A 20,953-nucleotide genomic window follows, 5' to 3' on the forward strand; every position below is an offset into this window, starting at 1 on the left:
TGTTCTTAAATTTAGATTCATCTCAATGGATTATGGTAATTCAGGAATAAGACCACGCCCCTTTCCATTTGATCACTGGAGCCTCACACCTGTCTCAACCTCCTGTGCCTCCTTACACCCGAACGTACCAACCAGCAGGTGCTCAGCAGACATGACCCTGCCCACGCTGAGTCTGGACTTCAGGTTCTCTGATGCTGTCCGTCCGTCCGTCCGTCCGTCCGTCCATCCGTCCATCCGTCCATCCATCCATCCATTTTCTCCCTCTTATCCTGTTCAGGGTCACGGGGGGGGGGGGGGGGCTGGAGCCTATCCCAGCAGCCTTTGGGTGAGAGGCGGGGTTCATCCTGGACAAGACACCTGTCCATCACAGGGCCAACACATATAGACAAACAACCATTCACACTCAGTCACACCTACGGTCAATTTACCATCATGGTAAGGTGGCCTTTCTTTCTTTCTTTCTTTCTTTCTTTCTTTCTTTCTTTCTTTTTTACAGAAAGGCTGATAGAGATGAAACTCCGCAAGTTTGATTGCAGTCATTGTCAGAGCGCCCTCTAGAGGCTGCAGGAAGTAAACATGATGGGACCAAAATCATTTCATTCTTATCAGAATTACATGGCCTTGTCTTGAGGATAAACAGCAACATAACGCGTAGCAAGTGTTTGTTCTCTCGCGCCACCTGCTGCAGTAATGTCCTCTTCCCCTGGCTCTTTTGCAGCATACTAAGTCTGAGTTTCTTGCTCTCTTGTGATGCATTCGAGGGATCCCCTACTGAGTCTGTAATGGCGGAGATTGTAGCTTATTGTTGTTGAACCTGCTGTACCCCACTCCTGTTAACGCAGACTGTCTCGGTGCAACACCGTTCAGTCTCACACAGCTGAATCACATGCTATGCCTCCTGGAATAAATCACAGCCGTGATTGCGGGTTACTGTTTGCGCATGCTTGTTCCTAAGCGAACAGGTGGAAATGATGCTTGGTAAAATATTGTGTAAGACGAGTGTAGAAAAACCAAGAGCGGAGCAATAATATCCTGTAAGGGAAAGCTCTGTTAGGAGTTTTAAAATGTGTGTGAGAAATGTACATTTTTCTCTTTAGATCATATTCAGCTGCACTGATTTAGCCTCCAAGTTTGTTTTACTGTGTAGCTGATTAAAGCAACTGCTAAAACGAACTTGCAACAGTGACATTGAGGACCAGTAATGCTCTGTGGGTCTGACTCCAAACATGCCCCCGGCACCATTAGTAACTGATCTTTGCCCATTTGTGCTTCTCTGGAACTGTAATGAGACAAGAAGGGACATTATCTTGATTAAAATCAATCCCAACTGGATTACACGGTGCTACATTCCCTCGCTTGGCTTCACTCATTATAATACAGGAGCCAAATCAGGAGTAGAGGGAGACTCATCAAAGCGTTACATGTACACACAGGGAAGACTTGACGGATCATCCATGGACTCCTCCCCGTCATCCTTGACCGTCCCCTGGCGACTTGCTGCTGTCATGATCTCTTATTGTCCAGGTTTGACATATTCTGGCTGTGCCGGCGTGTCCTGCTCGTTACACGATGACCCTCGAGTGCAAAGCCCCTTTTTTTTCCCGGGAGGCGTTTAAAGTTCTTCAAACACTGATGATCTTTTTTCACATGATCCACCTCCACACACTAAAAAAAAAAAGAGACAATGTTTTGTAAACAGCATAGAGGCAGGAAGTGTAGACAGTGTGAAGCAGTTTGAGGTCCCTGTCCATGCTGGAACCAGGACATTACAGGGGGGTTTTGGTGCAAGGCCAGACCGCATGAAGGAAAACAACAAACAAACCAGGGCTGGAAGATTTAGAAATTCAGCCTGATACTTCCGCCCTTAAAATACATCCAAGCTCAGTCAGTCCTATAGAACACAAGTTGGCGCTCTTGTATTCTTTGTTTGGCTGTTTTTGTTATGTTTTCCGCTTTTATTCATTTGTGATTGGTTGATTTGATTTGTGATTTTTCTTTTTTTATTAATTTGTTCTTTGCTACTGTGTTTTGATAAGTTTCCACTTCATGGCTGCAAATATTATTGTCATCAAGGACAGAAGCTGGTGTTGATGAAGTCAGTGCTGTTATTTATCATCTTCTCAGTTTCCCCGGATGAAGAATGCATGTGTGTGTATGTGACCCGTGCTAATTGAAAGCACTTCAAACCTATTTGAGAGAATAAAAGAACGTCTAAAAACGGACTGCAACGTGAGGAAACAGAGACAGAAAAAAGGGGGCAGGTTGGAATTCAAGGAGGGAATGCAAAAGGAGAGAAGGAAGGAAGGAAGGAAGGAAGGAAGGAAGGGAGTAAACTGATTCACAATGTCGTCTCTGTCCCCTGCAGGCTCGTTGTGCCTCCCGAGGGTCGTCAGCAAACTCTCGGGCAGGCTGTGCGTTAAAGCCTCTCAACAACAGGCGCGGTCACATTCTTCAGCCCTGCCAAGTGAAACACATCTGAGCCACAAACAAACAAACAAATAAAACCCCAAAAAATGAAAGCTGCAAGCAGCGTTGGGAGGGCCTGAGCCCCCGCGCGCCCGCGCCCACGCCCACGCCCACGTCGCCGACGCCGGCCCCAATCCAACAGCGTAAGTACGTAATCTGTGCGATTTGTAGTTGAGGAGATAGAAGCCTCAGTGCGATGCTCAGACCCTCCGTCCCTGCTCTCTACCAGCTTTGTCAGAGTGGAGAGCAGAGGAGGAATGAGACAGTTTTACTGTTTCAAAGCCTAATAACTCCTCAGATCCTGGCCAAACGTATAATCAAGTAGCATAATTTTGTAGGGATTTTTGTCAGGAATCCAACGGTGTGTTTCTCTAAGCTGTGGGGGTTGTAGTTCAGATGTGATCAGTGATTGTTTGAGACTATGTACCTGAGAGGAGATCAGCTTCCCATTGACTTCCATGATAGGTGAAAAAGTGTCCCCACTTTGAGGGCTTATAAAATGGGAACTGAGTGGGTTAAAATGTCACCTTTCTCAAGTTTTGATCCTTGAAGTGTCTTTGACACATGGTTTCTTGAAACCATCGCGTGAACGGCCTAGGAGGAGATAGTTTTTTGTTTGGGGAGTGTTATCGGCCAAAATTGGACCTTGGTGTCCAAATTGTGCAAATCTGGTTGGAGTTAGAGCAGTGGTACGTGTGTATGATTTTTCGGTCCCGAAGAGACGAATCCAACGGTGTCGATCCAGTGTCTGTAGGACGTTCCTACGGTGTGTTATGGCCTAGGTGGCGCTGTTGAGTTTTTCCAGAATTTTTCTTTCCAGAATATCAAGTTTTTCGCCGGCGCCGACGTGTTTGCCAAAAATCAAACAATTCGGAGCATGTTTAGGGGGTCAAATTAAGGTTCGACGTGACGTAATAATAAAGAATAATAATAAAGAAACAATTCCTTGCAAAACAGATCTTCTCCCCCCCCCCCCTTTGAAACCAATGTTATACCTCACCCCCTCTCCCGTCCCGTGACCTGCCTGTGAAATTTGGTGGGGTTTGGATCTTGTTTAGTGTGATTTTTTTTTTATAGAGTTTTTAGTGTTTGAGTGTGCTGAGCAAACACCATAGGGTCTTCGCCTGAAGTACCTTCAGGCTCAGGCCCTAAAAAAGGGACCCTCCCTACGGGACATCATAATCACTGAGCCCTCAGCCACCTGCGCGAGGCGATCCACAGCGCGTGCATCACCGGCCGCACACCCCACGAGCGACGACCATGGACAGCGCAGGCAACGCGTCGGACGCGGATTACCGGAGCCAGATCCCGATGTTTTACAACAACGGCAGCTTGTGTCGGAACTTCGCCGATGGCAACAACACTACCAGCTTCACGGAGGCGCGATGTAACAGCGAGCGTGGACTGTCCGGCAGCCTGGAGGACGACGCGAACCCCGTGATCATCGCTATCGTGATCACCGCTGTCTACTCCATCGTGTGCGTGGTGGGGCTGGTTGGAAACGTGCTGGTCATGTACATCATCGTGAGGTAAGACACGGCGGATGACATGCGGGGTTGTTTTCTTCGGCTCTGCTGCGCGTGATTTGGTTTACTATCTTGTTCTTCCAGATATTAATGTTGTAAATAAAGGTGTGTATAGGTGTTTGTGTGTGTGTGTGTGTGTGTGTGTGTGTTTGTTTATGACAGGAGTGTTGCCAACTGAGCAGCCGTTCGTGCGTAAAAAGCCTCCAACCGCAGCAAGTCGAGTGCGTTAGAGAGCGAGAGGAGCCAGGTTGTTGACGGAGGCTCGGAGCAAATACACACTTTTCATTTTTATTTCATTATCAATTTTTAAACTTTTTTTTTGGGGGGGGGGCGTGTGTTTTTGTGTCGCAAAGGAGGCTTTCACTTTCCTCGGGTGACAATAACTGAAACGCGTCAATGCTGCGTGTGAGCGTAAAAAAGAGAAGGAAAAAACAAACAAAAACAAAAAACCACAACCGTGATGCACCGTGAATCCCGCCACTGCTGTGGCAACAATGGCTTCAGTTTTTGTGTGCCATCGCATTTGCGTTCATTAAGTTTTAACATTGATTTCCTTAAAAAAAACAACAACAACAACAACAACAAAAACCAAGTAAAGCTGCCTGCTGAAAGGTCCTGGAGCGCCATTGCTCTCACCTCAGACGTAAAGATGTTACTGATGGTGCCAACTAACGGTCACGTAAATGAGCTGAATCAAATGTTTGAATATGACCTGCTCGACTCGCCTTGAGCCTGAACGTGTTTGCAGCCGAGGTACGTTGACGTCTCATTAGTTGTATTTCACACAGCAACTTTCAGAGTGTAATGACTGGGAGAGATTCAGTCTTGAGTCACCAGCTGGGTGAAGTTCGACGTTTTACAGGTGGAACAATCAGAGCTGCATTCCTGTCAGTTTTGAACACAAAAAAGATGGATTGCATGAGGAAATCCGTTAGGGAGGACCAAGGTTGTCAGGTCGTGTGTTTCCCACGTAAATATGATAAACTGGACCCTCTTCAGGTTATGAATGCAGTTTTACGATAAGTTCAGACACACTGTAATTACATCGAACATCACTTATGGTGCTAATGAGACCAGCCCAGTGAGAAGGACCTCACCGAGAGGAGCAGTAATTCACTTGTGGCCTTTAATTGCAGCAGAAAATCTGACACTTGTATTAGTTAAACGCTCCCGTGGTGCTGCTATGTCAACCCAGATGAGGCTCTTCCTTGTAATAGAAAGCTGTGGACTGGCTGGAGGAGGAGGAGGAGGAGGAAGAGGAGGAGGAAAACTGGTGAAAATGGGAAGGTGGACACGGATCAGGTGGTGGAGGAGAGGAGTGAAGATTGATGTCAGGTTACCATGGAGATAAATGTGAGGCTGGTCCCACCTTTTGATTATTGACTTTATGGTTCTGAGGGGCAAGTGGAGGATTCGATCTCCTCATTTTATCAGTTGTGTGTCTTACGAGCTCCTTGCGGAACCCTGAAGTGGCCATATAGGGATAAAAGATATATATTTAAATTTTGTTTTCACATGTTAAAGTTGGTCCCCCACTCTGGTTAATTTGTTACCATGAGATGTAACATGTTTATGCAATTTGATTAATTAACCCAGAGCCCCGTAAGGGTTGACATTTATGTACTTGTTTGTGTTCACACACAAAAACTTTTGTGTGAGTTCCTGTTCCTTCTGGTCTTTGCTATATTCGTTTGTTACGTTCCAGTGGAACACATCAGAATGGGTTGAAGTGTTGAATTTTACTATGAACGGGACACTCGGTATGCATGTGTACTGCAATACTATTGCTTAATAGGCCCAGCTACATCATTCATGAAGTAAATACTTCTAGGAAGAGATTTCCTCTCAGGAAAGCAGGATGGTGTGAGTTTCATTCATGACTAGTTGCTGTATTCGGGACACCTGCACAGGTACAGGTGGATGGTTTTTTTTTTTAAGTACGGGGCATGAAAAGACACGACGGTACGTGTTTGAAAATGGGGGAGCTGGCAGGAGGCGTGTCTTTGATGGTGGACGCACCACACGAGCACGAGGAGAACCTCCAAACTCTGCACAGGAACCCGAGCTTCCTTGTTGTCAGGCAACGTTGCTCAAAATTGAGCCACCTTGGTAAGACATAGCACAAAAGCTGTTACGAGGGAATGGAGAAAAAAAAACAATAAAATGAAATTCCTTTATATGTGACATTAGGCTGCGATGATACTTTATCTTGTTGCATCTCGTGTTTCCGGGACAGATGTGGCATGAGGCGAATGCTCATTTGCCAGACTGCACACATCATCTCCTTCAGTCTGAGTGTTTCCCCAAATAGTTCTCTTTTGCCAAAGAATGAATTTGCAGGATGTTATCCAACCACATGCTGGATGTTTCTGAGCTCTGGATGTTTTTCTCCAGGTATGCCACCCGGTGTTCCACAGCAGAGAGAAAAATGGAAGTATAGAGCATCAAATGGAAGTAAAACATCCCCCCCCCCCTCCTTTTTTTTTGGAGCAGTGGCTACACCATCATTTCAACCAGAGGATCTCTTGTCTACAGCTGCCTGGCAAGAGCAGAGCTGTGATTATGATGAATGTGTAGTTAAACAGCTTTGCATTATCTATAGTAGATGATAGATGGCGAAGGGCATTACTTACGCTTCGGCTCGCTCTCATCCTGCAGCGTTTTTGTTGTAACAGATTTAGGACGACCCGCCATCTTTATATGGTAATGATGATCAGCTTCAGCTGATATCAACGGACAACCAGGAGTGTGGTTGTTTTTTTTGTGTGTGCGTGTATGAGTGTGTATGTGTGTGTGCGCACGCAGGCATGCATGTTTATGAGTGCGCTTTGACAAAGAAAAGTTTCCAGCAACCTTTTGAGCTTGACTAATGAAGCGTCAAGGCAACCGAGAGGAAGATGAAGTGTGCGTCTAATTCATCTGAGAATCACAATCCGTCATGAACATTTCGCAGCCTCTTTGTCTTTCTATCTCAGTTTGGCTCTTGGCCTTTTTCCTCTCTGTTGGCAGATTGAGACTCAACAGCCATTTAGCTAATGGCACTCCGTGGATATTTACTCCTAAATGGAAATGTAGTGTTGAACTCTCAAGCTCCACTTTACAGTCACAGCTTTGAATGCAATTTTGTGAGGTTAAAGAGAGACGGCAGCGGATGAGCAATGTTTTCCCCCTTTATTGTCTGAGTAATGATAACCTTCAAGCCATAAACCGTTCAGTCCCTCTCCCTCTTTATCTCCATGACCTCCTCTGCCTCTCCCTGCCGCTCATCTGTACATATGCAACTTCTTGTCTGCAAACAAACACACGCTCAATTGGAAAAATTATTTGCAGTTGAGCAGGAACTGCTGGGTTGAAGATGGAATATGTCAACGTCGCGGCGTGCTTTCTGTTACCATGGTGACACTGGTAAGTGTTTTGACAGAGATGAGTGCAAAAAGGAATCCCCTTGACCCCCACCCCTTAAACCCCGGCCTCGACCCTGCGTTCAATCAGACTCGAGCACCTGGAGCTGGTCAGACACAGTCAGCAGAGGAAACTTGGATCTGAACTTCTTTGACCCTGAAGTGGCACAAAATTCAATGTTCCAGAAGAACAAATTTGTTTGTCTGTTGCTTTTCATTCACAGAAGTTACCGTGACCGCGCTCTGTGACGTCAAGGTAACTTCTGTGTCACCGCTATTTATGAGAAGAGTTTGAACCCAGTCACATGAAATATGGTGTTATGATTCGAGTCAACAGAATCTGATTCACAGGTCCTCTAATGTCACTCTCTAATGGGTGCCTCAGAGCTCCTCGCACGATGAACGGGCTCACAATTGCAGGCTCTACCTGGCAACCAGACAGTGAAAAGCCTTTTTCAAGATATTGTTTGTACTTTTAAAGCTTGTAAGTGAGCTCCAAGTAAAGCTGTCAATGAATTGAAAACATCCACACAAACAAAATTGTGTTTTCTTTTTCTACAGCATCTCTTTTTTTGGCCTGTGGATGAGAGGTGGTCGTTTTGGCAGTGTTGGCAGTGACGCATGACAGTAATAATGTGACTTTCCCCAGTTTATCAATCAAACAAACTTTAATTCTAAAGGCTGAAATCGTAAAGCAGAATTTGCCTCCAGGGGTTTAATGTAAGGTTTTCTGTCCTTCAATTAAGACTGGGAAACACATCCTAAAAAAAAAAGAAGAAAAAAGGCTTTTTTACAGAGAGAACTCATAATGAGCCACGCTGGAGGAACGCCACTTCCATGATGTGGATTGATTATATTTATATATGAACAAAGTCTCCTTTGAGGCCTTCTGGCTGTGCTTACCAGCAATTTGAGGATAAAAGATGTGGTTTCCAATTTTGTGTAGCGACTAAATTAATGGAGACGAGATGAGGGACTACGGTAAATTAATCAACAACTGCCATAAGCATCATTGATTATAATCAATGATGCTTATGGCAATAATTATTGTCGCCAGGGAGAAACGTTGAATTCTCGTTGAATTATTGTTGCCAGGGAGAAACATCTGAAGTGATGATATTACTTTTAAACCGAGTGATAACCGTAATGAGCTTTACGTTATATCCTGATTATAATTAACTGCAGTGAATTGTGGGGGATGAACAGCTTCCTTCTCTATAACACTGATAAGTCGCTGTGTGTATTATATTAGAGGTAAAATGCACAGAAATCACAAGTCATCGACTTCATTTTCAATTGCGAACTCTAAAGAAAGCTTTCATATCTATATTTATGAAGATCATGTATGATAGATGTGAGCTTCTGCATATCTGAGGAGGCTGGTCACCCGAGTGAGATTACAATGCAACGTCAGACCTCCCACCGACTCAAAACAATACAGAGATGCATTCCGCTGCGTGTGTGTGTGTGTGTGTGTATATGTCCCATAGCACACATCCTTGTCTGTCCTTCTCACAGGCAGCAAACACTGGCAACCTGGCGCTCTGACCTGAGTTTTGTAACAGCTGCACAGCCATTACCGTTAACCAATGACAAACAGACAGCTCGATAATTGCCGCTCGCTTGTGGATTTTATGCTGCAATTACGTTGTTTGTATTAGAGTACTGACAAACTCACCTGGCACAATATGAGTCATCAGCGATGAAGATGAATTGTTTCACAAAATAAAAAAAAGGACAGGATGAAAAAAAAAAGCAGGCTGAAATTTTAATGACTGCGGTGGAAATGAGAGAGATTCACAGCTCAGTGTGAGATGCAGGAAAAAAGGAATTCTGCAGGCTGTTCTGACTGGAATTACGGTATTTGCACATAACAGAGTGGTACAGGGTGTAATTTCTTGTAAGGGAGCCAAATAGTGAGTGGTGGGAGGTAATTAGACCTGTTAAGTGTGTGAGAGGATAATGAGCTTTCACTGGACGCTGCGAGGGAATCAGAGGGCTGCCGGCAGGGGTGGAAAAAGGAATTCTGGGCCGTAAGAATCTCCGGATTTTTATTTTTCAAACAAATAATTGAGACAACACGGAACATTCGAGGGCCCCAAGTAGCTCCTTGAATTGGTCACCCTAAAAATGGTGGGCGTCTGATAGATTGCTGGGTTGAAGTCATAGTTTGTTCATAACTTTAGCTTTGCACACCAAACAATAGCATTTACACTTCAGAAATAATAAAAGAGACGTTCATGCGTGGAGAATTACTCTCAAACCAGAACCTGCATGTCTCATTATCTTTGTTCATCACATTTTTATATTTAAATTTCCCATTTGCTTTTGGTTGAGGGAACCCATGGCCTGTGAAATCATTTCCGTGCAGTACAACACTGATGAGTATAATTACACAATTTACATTTGTCCCCCCCCCCCCCCTTTTTTGGATGAAATAATTACACACTGAGCAAAGGTGAGAAAGGGATTTGCTCTAAAGCCTAAACAAGCTTCATTATTGTGTGTTTAGCTTAACACTCTGCATGGCTGGAATAGAGAGCAGAAGAAGAGTTGTCTATCAGTGAAAAATGGAGAACGGCCTTTTCTGTTTCAACATGCACATCAAAATATTTTGATGGAAACCTGAATGCAGCGCATAGAGAACACAGCTGGAAGGATCACTGGTGCCCCACTCCCCTCCCTGCCAGACGTATCCACCACTGCAGTTGTGAGCGATACAAGCCACCCTGCACACAATCTGTTCAGCCTCTTGCCCTCTGGAAGGAGCCTCCGTTCCCGCGCCGCCAGACTCACCAACAGCTTTATCCACCAGGCTGTGAAGATGTTGAACTCTCTCCCCTCTCTACCCTCAGCTCCATCCAACAGACTGCCAGAAAGCTGAAACTCTGGACTTTGAACCCTCTGACCCACACAACTGACCTTGCACTACTATGCCACTTGCACACTTAATGTCTAACAGAAACCTGCAGCGGCTAATACTGACTGATTTTGAACTGTTACAACATAAACATAAAACTCTTGCTGCTACCTCTTACAGTCACACTGTGAACTGCTCTCTTGTTGTTGTTTATTAGCATCAGTAACTCTCCCATTTACTGTGCACTTTACTTATTGTTTCAACCTCGTGTGAAAACTTGTCTGTCTTCATTTGTCGTGCCTGTGCGTTTCACTGTTCTTTACTGTGTCAGAAATGTCTTATCTTCACCTTAGGACAGAGTGAAATGTCATTTTGATTCCTTTGATTGTCTGGGCCATGGAAAGAAGTTGACAATAAACTGATTTTGACTATGATATAATGTAGCTAGTTTCCGCCTCGTAGGGTAAAGTTAGCACTATGATTAGCTTATTGATTTAACTCGCCAACAAAAGTGTAAGAACTCAGTTGAAACCTTTCTTCATTCCAAATGAGACTTTCCAGTTCTCAGTTGTACGAACGTATTCGTAATCTGGGGGGGGGGGGGCATTATTGACATGACAACGCCGGAACAAAAATCAGTCACGTGGTGTTGCATGTTCTCCAGGATTCTTAAGACCGAAGCGAAGGGACGATCGTCATTGTTAAGCACCAGACAGAAGGAGGCAGAAAAATGTTTAATCAAAGAGGAGGGAACAAAAGAACGATTTAGCCTCTGTCTCTGTTCCATGATTGATGGAAGCTCTCTGCTCTTTTGTGCATCAGTCATTTACAAAGTGACTCACTCACTTACTCCCGTCCTGCTCTTTATACTCCATGACAGGTACTGCTAAACATGTTTTTCTTCATGAAGGCAGGCATTTGAAGCAGGGAGCGTGTCTGAGATTTGTTGGGAATAATTTGACGGTTCTGTTTCATCTCCTCTCTCCTAACAGGTCCATTTATTCGCTTTTTTGTCTTTCCCCTTCCACCAAATAATTACAGATCGTCGCATTATCACGCTGAAATTGAATAGTGATTCCAAAGTGTAATGCCGAGGCTTTTTGTTGCTGTGAACAGCAGTTGCACTTACTCAATATGGGTTTGAGGCTTGAGGCCAAGGGCACACACAGACCCTCTGATGAAGACCCTCAGTACGCTAACAATCGTGTTCCTAAGCAACAAGCTTCTAAAATCTTCCTGAGATTCTCTTTCTTCAATGTCACTGGGGATCTGGGTTTGAGCCGCGTCCCTCTTTCTCCTATTACGGAGACAGAAAAGCAGAATTTGAGTGAATCGGAATAAAATGGTCCGTAATTGTCAAAGGCCATGTGCAGAACCCCAAGCTGCGTTTGTTGAATACCTGGAGTGTGTGTGATTCATGTCTTTGTGATTATAATAATGTAATTTGGAAGCCACTGTCAACTAGGCCACAATTGGGCTGTTGAGGTTGAGAATAATAATTGCGTTTGAAAACATTCATTTTTAGCTCTATTTTATTTGTTTGTTTTTTTTTTTTTTACAGATTTTTCCCAGCATGTCACATTTTCAGCAATTCTATCAGATTGGTGTGTTTTCGCTTGTTGTCTGTTTTTCTAAAGCATACAACAGATTTTATTTTTCATTTTGATTGATTTGTTACAGCGAAATGGTGGCTTAATCAATTTCACTACAATACAAAAAAAAAAAAAAAAAAACTCCTAGAGAAATGGAACCTGCTTTCGCAAGGTAATCCATCACACCAGACTTTGAACACCCTTCATGCCAGAAAATATAAAGCAAAATAGTCACTTTGGAAGTGGAAGCGTCGTGCGTGGACAGTGTCAGCTACAAAGAATGTGTGGCCCACATTTTTCTTGTATACCTTTTTTAAAATAAATGTCCTCAAAGCAGTTGGCTTCTCTCATTCATTTCTCACGAGTACGGCATCACTGGCAAGTAGTGACGCTGCTGGATAACAAGGAAGTACAGTAGCCATCTCGTATTTACACGGTTCCTGGTTTGATATCCCATTGATGCGTTCACCTCATAAATCGTGACACACGTCTCCTTCCCCCAAAGGAAAGTATCGGGATACTGGCTGTACATTTATTATTGTATTAAAATGAAATTGGGGCACCCTTTGGTGACAACGGGTGAGGAAGTTACGAGATATATTTGGTAGAAGTTTGTTCTGTTTCCACGTTTGCTTTACAAAAACTTGTGTGTATATAGAACAGGACTGAACAGAGCAGAATAAGTCTTCATTGTCATTGCAGAATACAAGAACTGGGCAATGACATTTTGTTATGGCTCTGCACAACAATGCAATATAGAAAAACAGTCGGAAATAAATAAAGAGTATGGATAAAAATATAAATGGCTATAAATGTAATTTCTTGCATTGTGCAAGTATAAAGACTTGTAATAATTTAACAGTGCAAATATTGTCATGCACTGTAGCAGCAGCATGCTCTGCATTGTAATGGTGTGTCAGGTGGAGAGATGGTTGGATTTGTTTAGGGAAGCCATGGCCCTGGGGAAGAAACCATTATTCAGGCTGCTTGTGTGGGTGCAGAGGGCTGTGTAACGTTTGCCTGATGGCAACAGCTACAAAACAGGGGATGACCGGGATGTGTGGGGGTCTTTACAGATGCTGGTTGCTTCTCTGAGGCACCTGCTGGTGTAGATCTTATCCAGCACGGGGAGTCGAGTCCCAGTTCTTTTCAGTGCACTCCACACCACGCGCTGAAGTGTCTTCCTGTCCGCTGCCGAGCAGCTGCAGCACCACGTTGAGATGCAGTACTCCAGGATGCTCTCTATGGAGCAGGGGTAGAAGGTTACCCGCATCTCTTGTGGTAGTCTAGCCTTCTTCAGTGTCCTCAGGAAAAACAGCCACTGCTGTGCCTCTTTCACTGATGTGGTGGTGTGTAGTCCATGTGAGGTCCTCAGACATGTGAGTTCCCAGGAACCTGATGCCGAACACTCCACTCTTTCACCCCCAGTGAAGATCAGAGTGAAGTCGGCAGCCTTGGGTTTCCTGAAGTTGATGATGAGCTCCTCGGTCTCTCTGGCATTTGGAGAGAGGTTGTTTTCTGAGCACCAGTGCACCAGATGTGAATCTCTGCTCCGTAGGCTGTTTCATCGCCCAACCACAGCCACGTCATCTAAGCACACACCCCTGTGGTGTTCCTGTGCTCAGGGTGAGGGTGGAGGATGCATGGAGGCCCTGTCTCACAGCTTGCGTGAGGAAGTCCAGTTGCAGAGCAGTGAGAAGAGGTTGAGCTGATGAATGTTTATTGTTAGTTTGCCAGGGATGACCGTGCTGAAAGCCGAGCTACAGTCCACAAATAACAGCCTCACCTATGTGCTGTGTCTCTCCTGGTGAGTCAGCGGTGTGCTTCATATCTAATAAGTAATGAGCAGTCCAAGTTATTGCATGTGGAGATGGACACAGAGCTGTGTACTGGACATTATGAGTAAAGCTGATGTAAAAATCATTACTGTTTATCTGGCAAACACTTTATTTCGCAGAAAAGAGACTAACGTAACACCCACCTTTCCTCTCTGCTATGGACATGGAGGGTAGTCATACTGGGAGAAGAAATCCAGTCATGTGAAATCAGTTTTTATTTATATCATGCAAAAATCCCAACTAAATTCATTTCATGCCACATGGAACAGTTCTGGAAGTACACTCTTAAATTGGATGTAGTTCTGTAATGTCGTATAACGGGCAGAAACATCACCCGACAGGTTTGACGTAGGCGGCCGTCTGCCTTGACCGATTGGCGCAAAAGAGAAAGAGGCAGACAAAGGCTTGAGAGACTGATTCAGTATGTTGAAATATAATACTACAAAAAATACACTTTAATGCAATATTAAAACACTCTTGTCCTCCAGCAGCAGCAGCCGTAGCAGCAGTTCATCGAAGGTAATATGTGAGGTGAGAAAGTACAAAGAATCTGGGGAAGTACTTAAGTTAATAATATGCCTTTATGAAGTATAAATGCATACAGAAGGAGAGGGAAGCGCTGTGCATCATGGGAAATCCTCCACCAGTCCCAGCTGGTAGCAGCATAAGGAGAGGCAAGATGGATTTCATCCTTGGCCTGGAATATTTTCACACTCACTTTTACTTTACCAACAAAAACATTCCACATTTTCAGTCCTTTATTAGTCATTTTCAACTCACAATAATTCTGAAAGTTCATTTGCAGGGATTTTATTTCTCCCAAAGTCATTCATAGACTTTATTGGATTCTGTGGTTGTACTCACGGTTGAGAGAACAAATGAGCAATTTTTAAAAAAAAAAAAAACGATAAAATTGTAAAAGGTTATATTCCACGTGGCCATGATGATTCTGTTGACGCCTCGGCTGTGTGACACTTTACTTGATTTAGCTGCAGTGGCAGCTGGACTGAAGGAGAAAGAGAGAAGTATGTTGTCTGTGGAGGATTTGTTCAATCGGCAATCAGTTCAGCCTCCCTCTTCAGGTTGAGGGCAGGTTGTGTTTCACCTTCCACGACTGTTTTAGATCAGTTCATCTGCTGAGTTTCCACCCCACTGGAGTTGTGTGTCCTGGGATATCGATCTCCTCGCTTCAATTTAAGACAGGCCAAGCAGGGCTGTTCCAGTATGTCACCTGCCAGTGTGGACGGATGTTTTTGCTAAGAGTTTCTGTCATTGAGCACATGAGGGGTGAGATTTTGGTTCCCGGAAAGCAATCAGTATATGAAAAATTTTTCTGAGTATGAAGATTTGTCTCTGGCGCAAAAAAAAAAATCCTTTTTTTTTTAATCAAGCCACCTTAAAAAAAACAACCACATTTATAGACTCAAGTCCACATAAATATACAGTGTTTAATGAGGGGAGTACTTTTAACTTTGGATTGTGCCTCCCTAGCAAGTATTGATACTAACTGGAAAACTGCAGTTGTTGTGTTGTTTTGGTGCAAGAAACCTTCTGTGTGATTTTGATGTGGTGGTGAAGTGAAGCTGTGCAGCTCTGAGGAGTCTGTAAGGAAAAGCATAACTGTTCAGCGGAAACCAATAACTATGAAATACTGAAGTAAGTGAATGCATTTGTTTATGTGTGTGTGTGTGTGTGTGTGTGTGTGTGTGTGTGTGTGTGTGTGTGTGTCTCAGTGGGTATCCGAGTCACAGCAGATGCTCCGTGACAGCTGGGGAAAATGTATGTTTTTCAGGCTGAATCCAGCAGACGGCTGTCAATTTCAGAGGCTGTGTGACTCATAGAGGCAGTTTTATTCATACAGCGAGACCTTCTCGTCCCACCACATCAAACAACACTCCCAGCTCATTAAATAGCTGCACTTTTTCACTCCCCGTGTGTCTCATATACCGACGCACGAGGTAGGCATCCTTTGAGATGGAACGGGCTCCAGTATTGACCAGCTTACATCTGTGTCAGACACACTGGGGAATGTTGGCAGCAGGAGACGGCTTCCAGTCCCTTTTGCAAGTTTCTCATTTCCAACATTGATTTGAGTCACAACAAGCCACTGTAATGGATGACTTTGGCCGTAAACATTCTGAGTAGTTGTTTTTATGATGTGTCAATACAACGCTGAGATTCTGGTTAGGTTTAGGTTCTGGGAAAGCCACGGTTAGCATTAAAACACAGCATATAGCAGTTGATTCTTGTCTCGTAGTGGCAGGAAAAGCTTTACATCGGCGTTAATCGCTGGGTTTCATGTAGGTTAGATGCTAAAAGATGCCTTGCTCTTCACATGCTGAGTGTCGTGATAAAGCATCCATCTCCAATTTAAGTATCACCATCATCTCAGAGGATTTGGTGTTGACTTGCATTCATTTTCTGGATTGATAAACCAAGTATGACCACTATGTAACCTGACCTTAATCTGCATCCTAAAATGTAATAATGCATATTCTGATTTGGAAGCAAATCCCCAGTATAATACACATAGATACATTTTTTTTCATGTTCAGCTTCAGGGGGAAATAGATGAGAACTGGGTCAATGATGGGAACTGATGAAACCAGCTGATGAAAAGAGGAACTAGATATAACAGAGGTGAAGAATTATACTGATCCTAAATCAGGATGGTGATTCATCACCGTACCCTTCTTACATTCGCTCGTCATATTTATAGAAATAAAAATATAAATTGCATTGGTTACAGTCCAAGCACACATCTCCGTCTTTGTGATTGGATCATGACAACAGCTGTAATAAAGTTACCACTCATTAAATGTTGTTTTCTCTCTTGTCACACGGGGGGGAAAAAAAAACAACAACAACAACAAAACAGCAGGGAGTTCAAACCGAGGGTGCTGGATGCTTGTTAATTTTATTACCCATTTAGAGGTTTTATTACACACTGTTTTTGTAATAGTGAAAGTTGAAGTGTTTCAAAAAAGTGGCCAGCTCAGCTCTAAAGCTATGAGGTCGACCTTTAACGACCCCATCGGAGTCTAATACTTGGCTTGGCGAGCTGTGTGTGTGGACCCCGGGGAAGGTCAGCCGTTATGGTGATCAATCCTGATATATAGATTGTTTGGTACTCATCTCAGACAGTCAGGTAATCCGTGGTAATTGATAAAAGTGCTGACTGAAAAATATGGTGTCTCCCGGCGGGAGATCTTTAATTTTTTTTGCAGATAAACCACGACACAGCATTATCTGAAGGATCTCCTGTTGAAAAACTCGCATTCAGAATCGCGCGGGGGGGGGGAGTCATTTGTCAGACTTCTCCATCATGCCATGCCTGCAGTGTACCCTCGCATCATTTATTCATTCATTCATTCATACATTATCAATTCCGCTTATCCTACGGGGTCGCAGAAGGCCAGGGGCATTCCCAGCAGACATGGGCAATCTATCATAGGCCCGACATACCATTCACACCTACGGCCAAGTTAGAGTCTCTGCTTCACCTGACTTGCATGTGAATTTCCACACATGCACAGGAGAACTTGCAAATGTCAGCACCCTCCATAATAAATCAGTGGATACCCAGATGGGTGATCTGACAAAATATACCATCAGAGAATTGTTTCTCCCAAAGTGGCTTTAAAATCCCTGGATGAGAGTGAGAAACATTGTGAGCAGCACTGACTCGCTGATAAACAGCTTTTATACGATCACCAGTATGAGAAAGTACTTGATATGTGAGGTATCTAATTAACTGAACTTGCCTGAAGCAGTTGTTCCTCATCTGGAGTATTTAGTCACGATTTCCTGACAACACACGCGGATCAATCCTCACAAAGCACTATCATGAATTTTATCAGTACTGCTCACTCCTAAAATAAACACTGCTCGATTACAGTCAAAGCACAGACAAAGAAGATCCTGCTCACCATGGAAACATACACCCAGCAGTCAGGCGTGCACATGGTTACACCGGCTGCCCCTCAATCCATCATGCTCCTTGGAGTGGGTATGGTCAATGTTCCTGGCCGGAGCCAGAGGCACTCTGACGTCTGTTCACACAAGCAGCCCCTGCTTCTGCAACCAGAACCTGCTGCTTTATCTGTGCCCAGCAGCAGACAATGAATCATACACAAGGCTACAGGCACGCTGGCTGGCTTCTCAGGCTAATGATGAATTGTGTTTAGCTTTCTGTATAACAAAAACCATGAAAACGAATCACCGTCTGTTCCGAACTGTGACCGCGAGTGTGCAGGGTAAATTTTGACCTTTGTTAAGAGATGATGCGCTACAGGCCCGTTCCATTTATGGACATGCAACACTCATACTGGTGCTATAAGAGAAGTTTTAAATGTAAAATCTGTTAACATTCCAGTATCATCAAGCGGAGTCATCAAACCAGGAAAAAAAAAACCCAGAGGAGATGTTTACTAGTGAGCCACTCATTAGCAGAAAGTACTGTCGACTAGAGAGTAGATAGTGGTGCACGCCTACAATATTCAACAGTAAAAATCTGTCAGTTTGTGGCTGGCAGTTTTTCTTGAAACTGCCAAAGATAAATCCTTTGGGCTCCATATATTTACAACATGATCTGTTTCATCTAGAGTTTAACTTAACCTTTAAATTGATGGCTCCATTGAATTTCAAACATCTGCAATCCTGAAGAATGTTCTTGACCTCTGACATCTAATTGCTTATCCTTGCAATATTCCCTCTCTTTCCACCGAAGTTGATCAAAATGTGTCCATTTGTTATCCTATGGGGGGGGGGGGGGTGATCACTTTACCTTCTCAACAGAAGTTTTTTCTTTGTAAACCTTTAAATTTTCACATCTGACTTCACAAACACAAAAAAAAATGCATCTGGATTTGTGTTTATCAAGAAAAAAATGTGTTCCCTTAGAATCGATTGGTATTGATTTACTCGAGAAAACAGTAGGCGGTTGATAGAGATGCACACCAACAAACTGTAAAAAGGAGAAACTGACAGCAAAGGTCAAAGGTTTTACTTTATTTTTACCATGATTAATTTCAACAATGGCTGCAAAGAGACTCAAGGTTTGTCTCGTTGCTGCTGGACGTAATCTGTCCTTTTTCGTCCAAAGAATCTTGAAAGCCATGTAAGGCGAGATGCATCATGATTATTATCATCTTTTTTTCTTTTTTTTTTATGATCATGTTGCTAGATGAACTTCTGCCCCTGGCTGGTCAGGCCGTTGCCATGGTGAAGTGCCATCTTCATCCATGAAAACACACAGTTCTGAACCAATGAATTATCAGAAACATTTGATCAGCTTCGTGCCACGCTATATTTTCACGAGCAGGGCAATGAAAGGGTTGTGTGACTGAAGAAACTCAGATAATCAGGTTAGTGCAGGTTACAGAGACACCACCTGAAGCGGTTATGAGCAGCAGCACAGTTTTGGGTGTCTTTATGTGTCTGTACTACGTCTTTGAGGTCAGTTCACTTCTCACAGTGGTACACCTGTGAGTAATTATGCATGCAACACATTTTGCATCATCAAAGCAGGATAAAAAAGTAATTCAAAGCAATTGAATCGCCGTATTTCTCTTCTACAGTTTCAGCAACAAATGAGTCACATAACAGAGTCGAGCTCCAGGCCGCTGTAATGTTCTTTTCAATAATTGCTGCAGCGTACGTGGAGGATTACACATGATCCTCAGTCAATGTAGGATTTTTTTTTTTTGTGTTAAAATAGCCTCTCTGTTGGATCTGTGCATTTTGAAACAACCACTCACACAAGAATTCTTCCCGTACAAAGCCCTTTTATATGTAAATGTGCACAAATGAGCAAAATTAAAACTATTTACATCAGGATATCTGCATATGCGTCAAATGATTTGGATCGTGATGAAACTGTAAATTCGCCTGGGAGATAGTACCACGAGTCCGTATCAAAACCAGATGATATCCAGGAGGAATGAGAAGGCCTCAGGTGGGAACCACAGCTAATGGTTTGATGGAAGGCTATGAATTATACATGATTTCACTGAAAGGACTGTTTTGGATGATTTTAGGGTCCATTACTGCACGTCATGAGTCCAGAAAAAGACCCAGTGGAGGTACTTTAGAGGCAGATGTTCTATTGTCAGCGGGGTTTATTCACTGAAGCAGTATAATGAATAGCGTCTCTCCAAATGTTGACTTATGTCTGGTCTTTCTGACGCTGCAGTTTTATTTGCTTTAGAGCGATTATATTCTCATCTTTTGGATATCTTTATCCTCTGAGATTGTTTTTGATCTCATTATGGCAACAACAAAAAAAAACCTGTTTTATATATGATAAAGTAGTGATGTTATGGATTTGCTCAGTGAGTATTTGCAATTCGTTTAAAGATTGATGAAATACATGCCGGTGCAGGGTTATTCTTTCCTAACACTAACGTGCTCATGCAGCCCTGTTGTATTATATCGACAAAAGCTGACGGAATTTCATTTTCATATTAGGTTTTATTGTATTTATTTGCAACTCCATTACCATCCTCGATCCAAATGATCCGCATAGACGGGAAATGTCAGGAAAATCTATGAAGCTAATTAATGCTGATTAAGTAAGAAGTCATTCGCGGCCATTTCCAGTGCAACCCACATCCTCATGTTTGGATGTTATCTACCCAGTAGTTATATCCTCTGTAGAAAAGAGCAGGTTCAACACGGAACGTCTTGATAAACCAACAAGAACCTTTGTGATTAGATGAATGGTGCAAAGTAATCAATTCCTATCGAAATATATATCATATATTGCAATGAAAGCGGATAATGAACCAACAGGGCATTCAAAGACCTGCGCCAAGGACCGAGTAATTAAAGAGTCAGTTCTTCATGTTTCCCAGCTTTATGAATGCATCAGTGTTTGATTCCATTATAAATGACTCCAGCGGTAACAAACTCAGGGCAGAGCCAGGCAGGACTCGGGGATACATGATGAAATTATATGTTTAAACAATAACGAGAGTCGAAATAGACTTTAGACTGACAGAAAAATCAGCTGGATTTCAGAGATGCTGTCAAATCAGCTGATCTGGACTGTATCCCAGAGCAGGTTGAACGGGTTTACATGACCATATCATGAATGTGGTTTACTTTTCCAGGGACTATATCACCGCAGTAACTTATTCTGTAAGCCATACCTGCCTAATCCTGGATTTTGTTATATTTCCCTGTTGCTTGGAATTAATTCCAAAGCTGTATTCTGATTTAAGCCTATTACAGAGAGTAATTAAAGCGCCAAAGCCGTTTGCCTGTTTCA

The 20,953-nt window shown here is 43.3% G+C and overlaps 1 protein-coding gene across 2 annotated transcripts in view; it reads left to right on the top strand.

Moving 5' to 3' along the window:
• The first annotated feature begins 3,686 nt into the window (after window positions 1-3,686).
• oprm1 (opioid receptor, mu 1) overlaps window positions 3,687-20,953 on the top strand; it is a 30,086-nt gene continuing 12,819 nt past the window's right edge. For both annotated transcript variants that reach the window (XM_086180550.1, XM_086180551.1), the window contains exon 1: window positions 3,687-3,995. In XM_086180550.1, coding sequence (XP_086036676.1) covers window positions 3,727-3,995 — 269 coding nt within the window. In that variant the 5' untranslated portion in view covers window positions 3,687-3,726. The remainder of the gene's footprint in view (window positions 3,996-20,953) is intronic.

The sequence above is a fragment of the Aulostomus chinensis genome, chromosome 16 (assembly GCF_037954235.1).
Source record: "Aulostomus chinensis isolate RoL2024-O1b breed Wild chromosome 16, RoL_Achi_v1.0, whole genome shotgun sequence".
Taxonomy (NCBI): domain Eukaryota; kingdom Metazoa; phylum Chordata; class Actinopteri; order Syngnathiformes; family Aulostomidae; genus Aulostomus; species Aulostomus chinensis.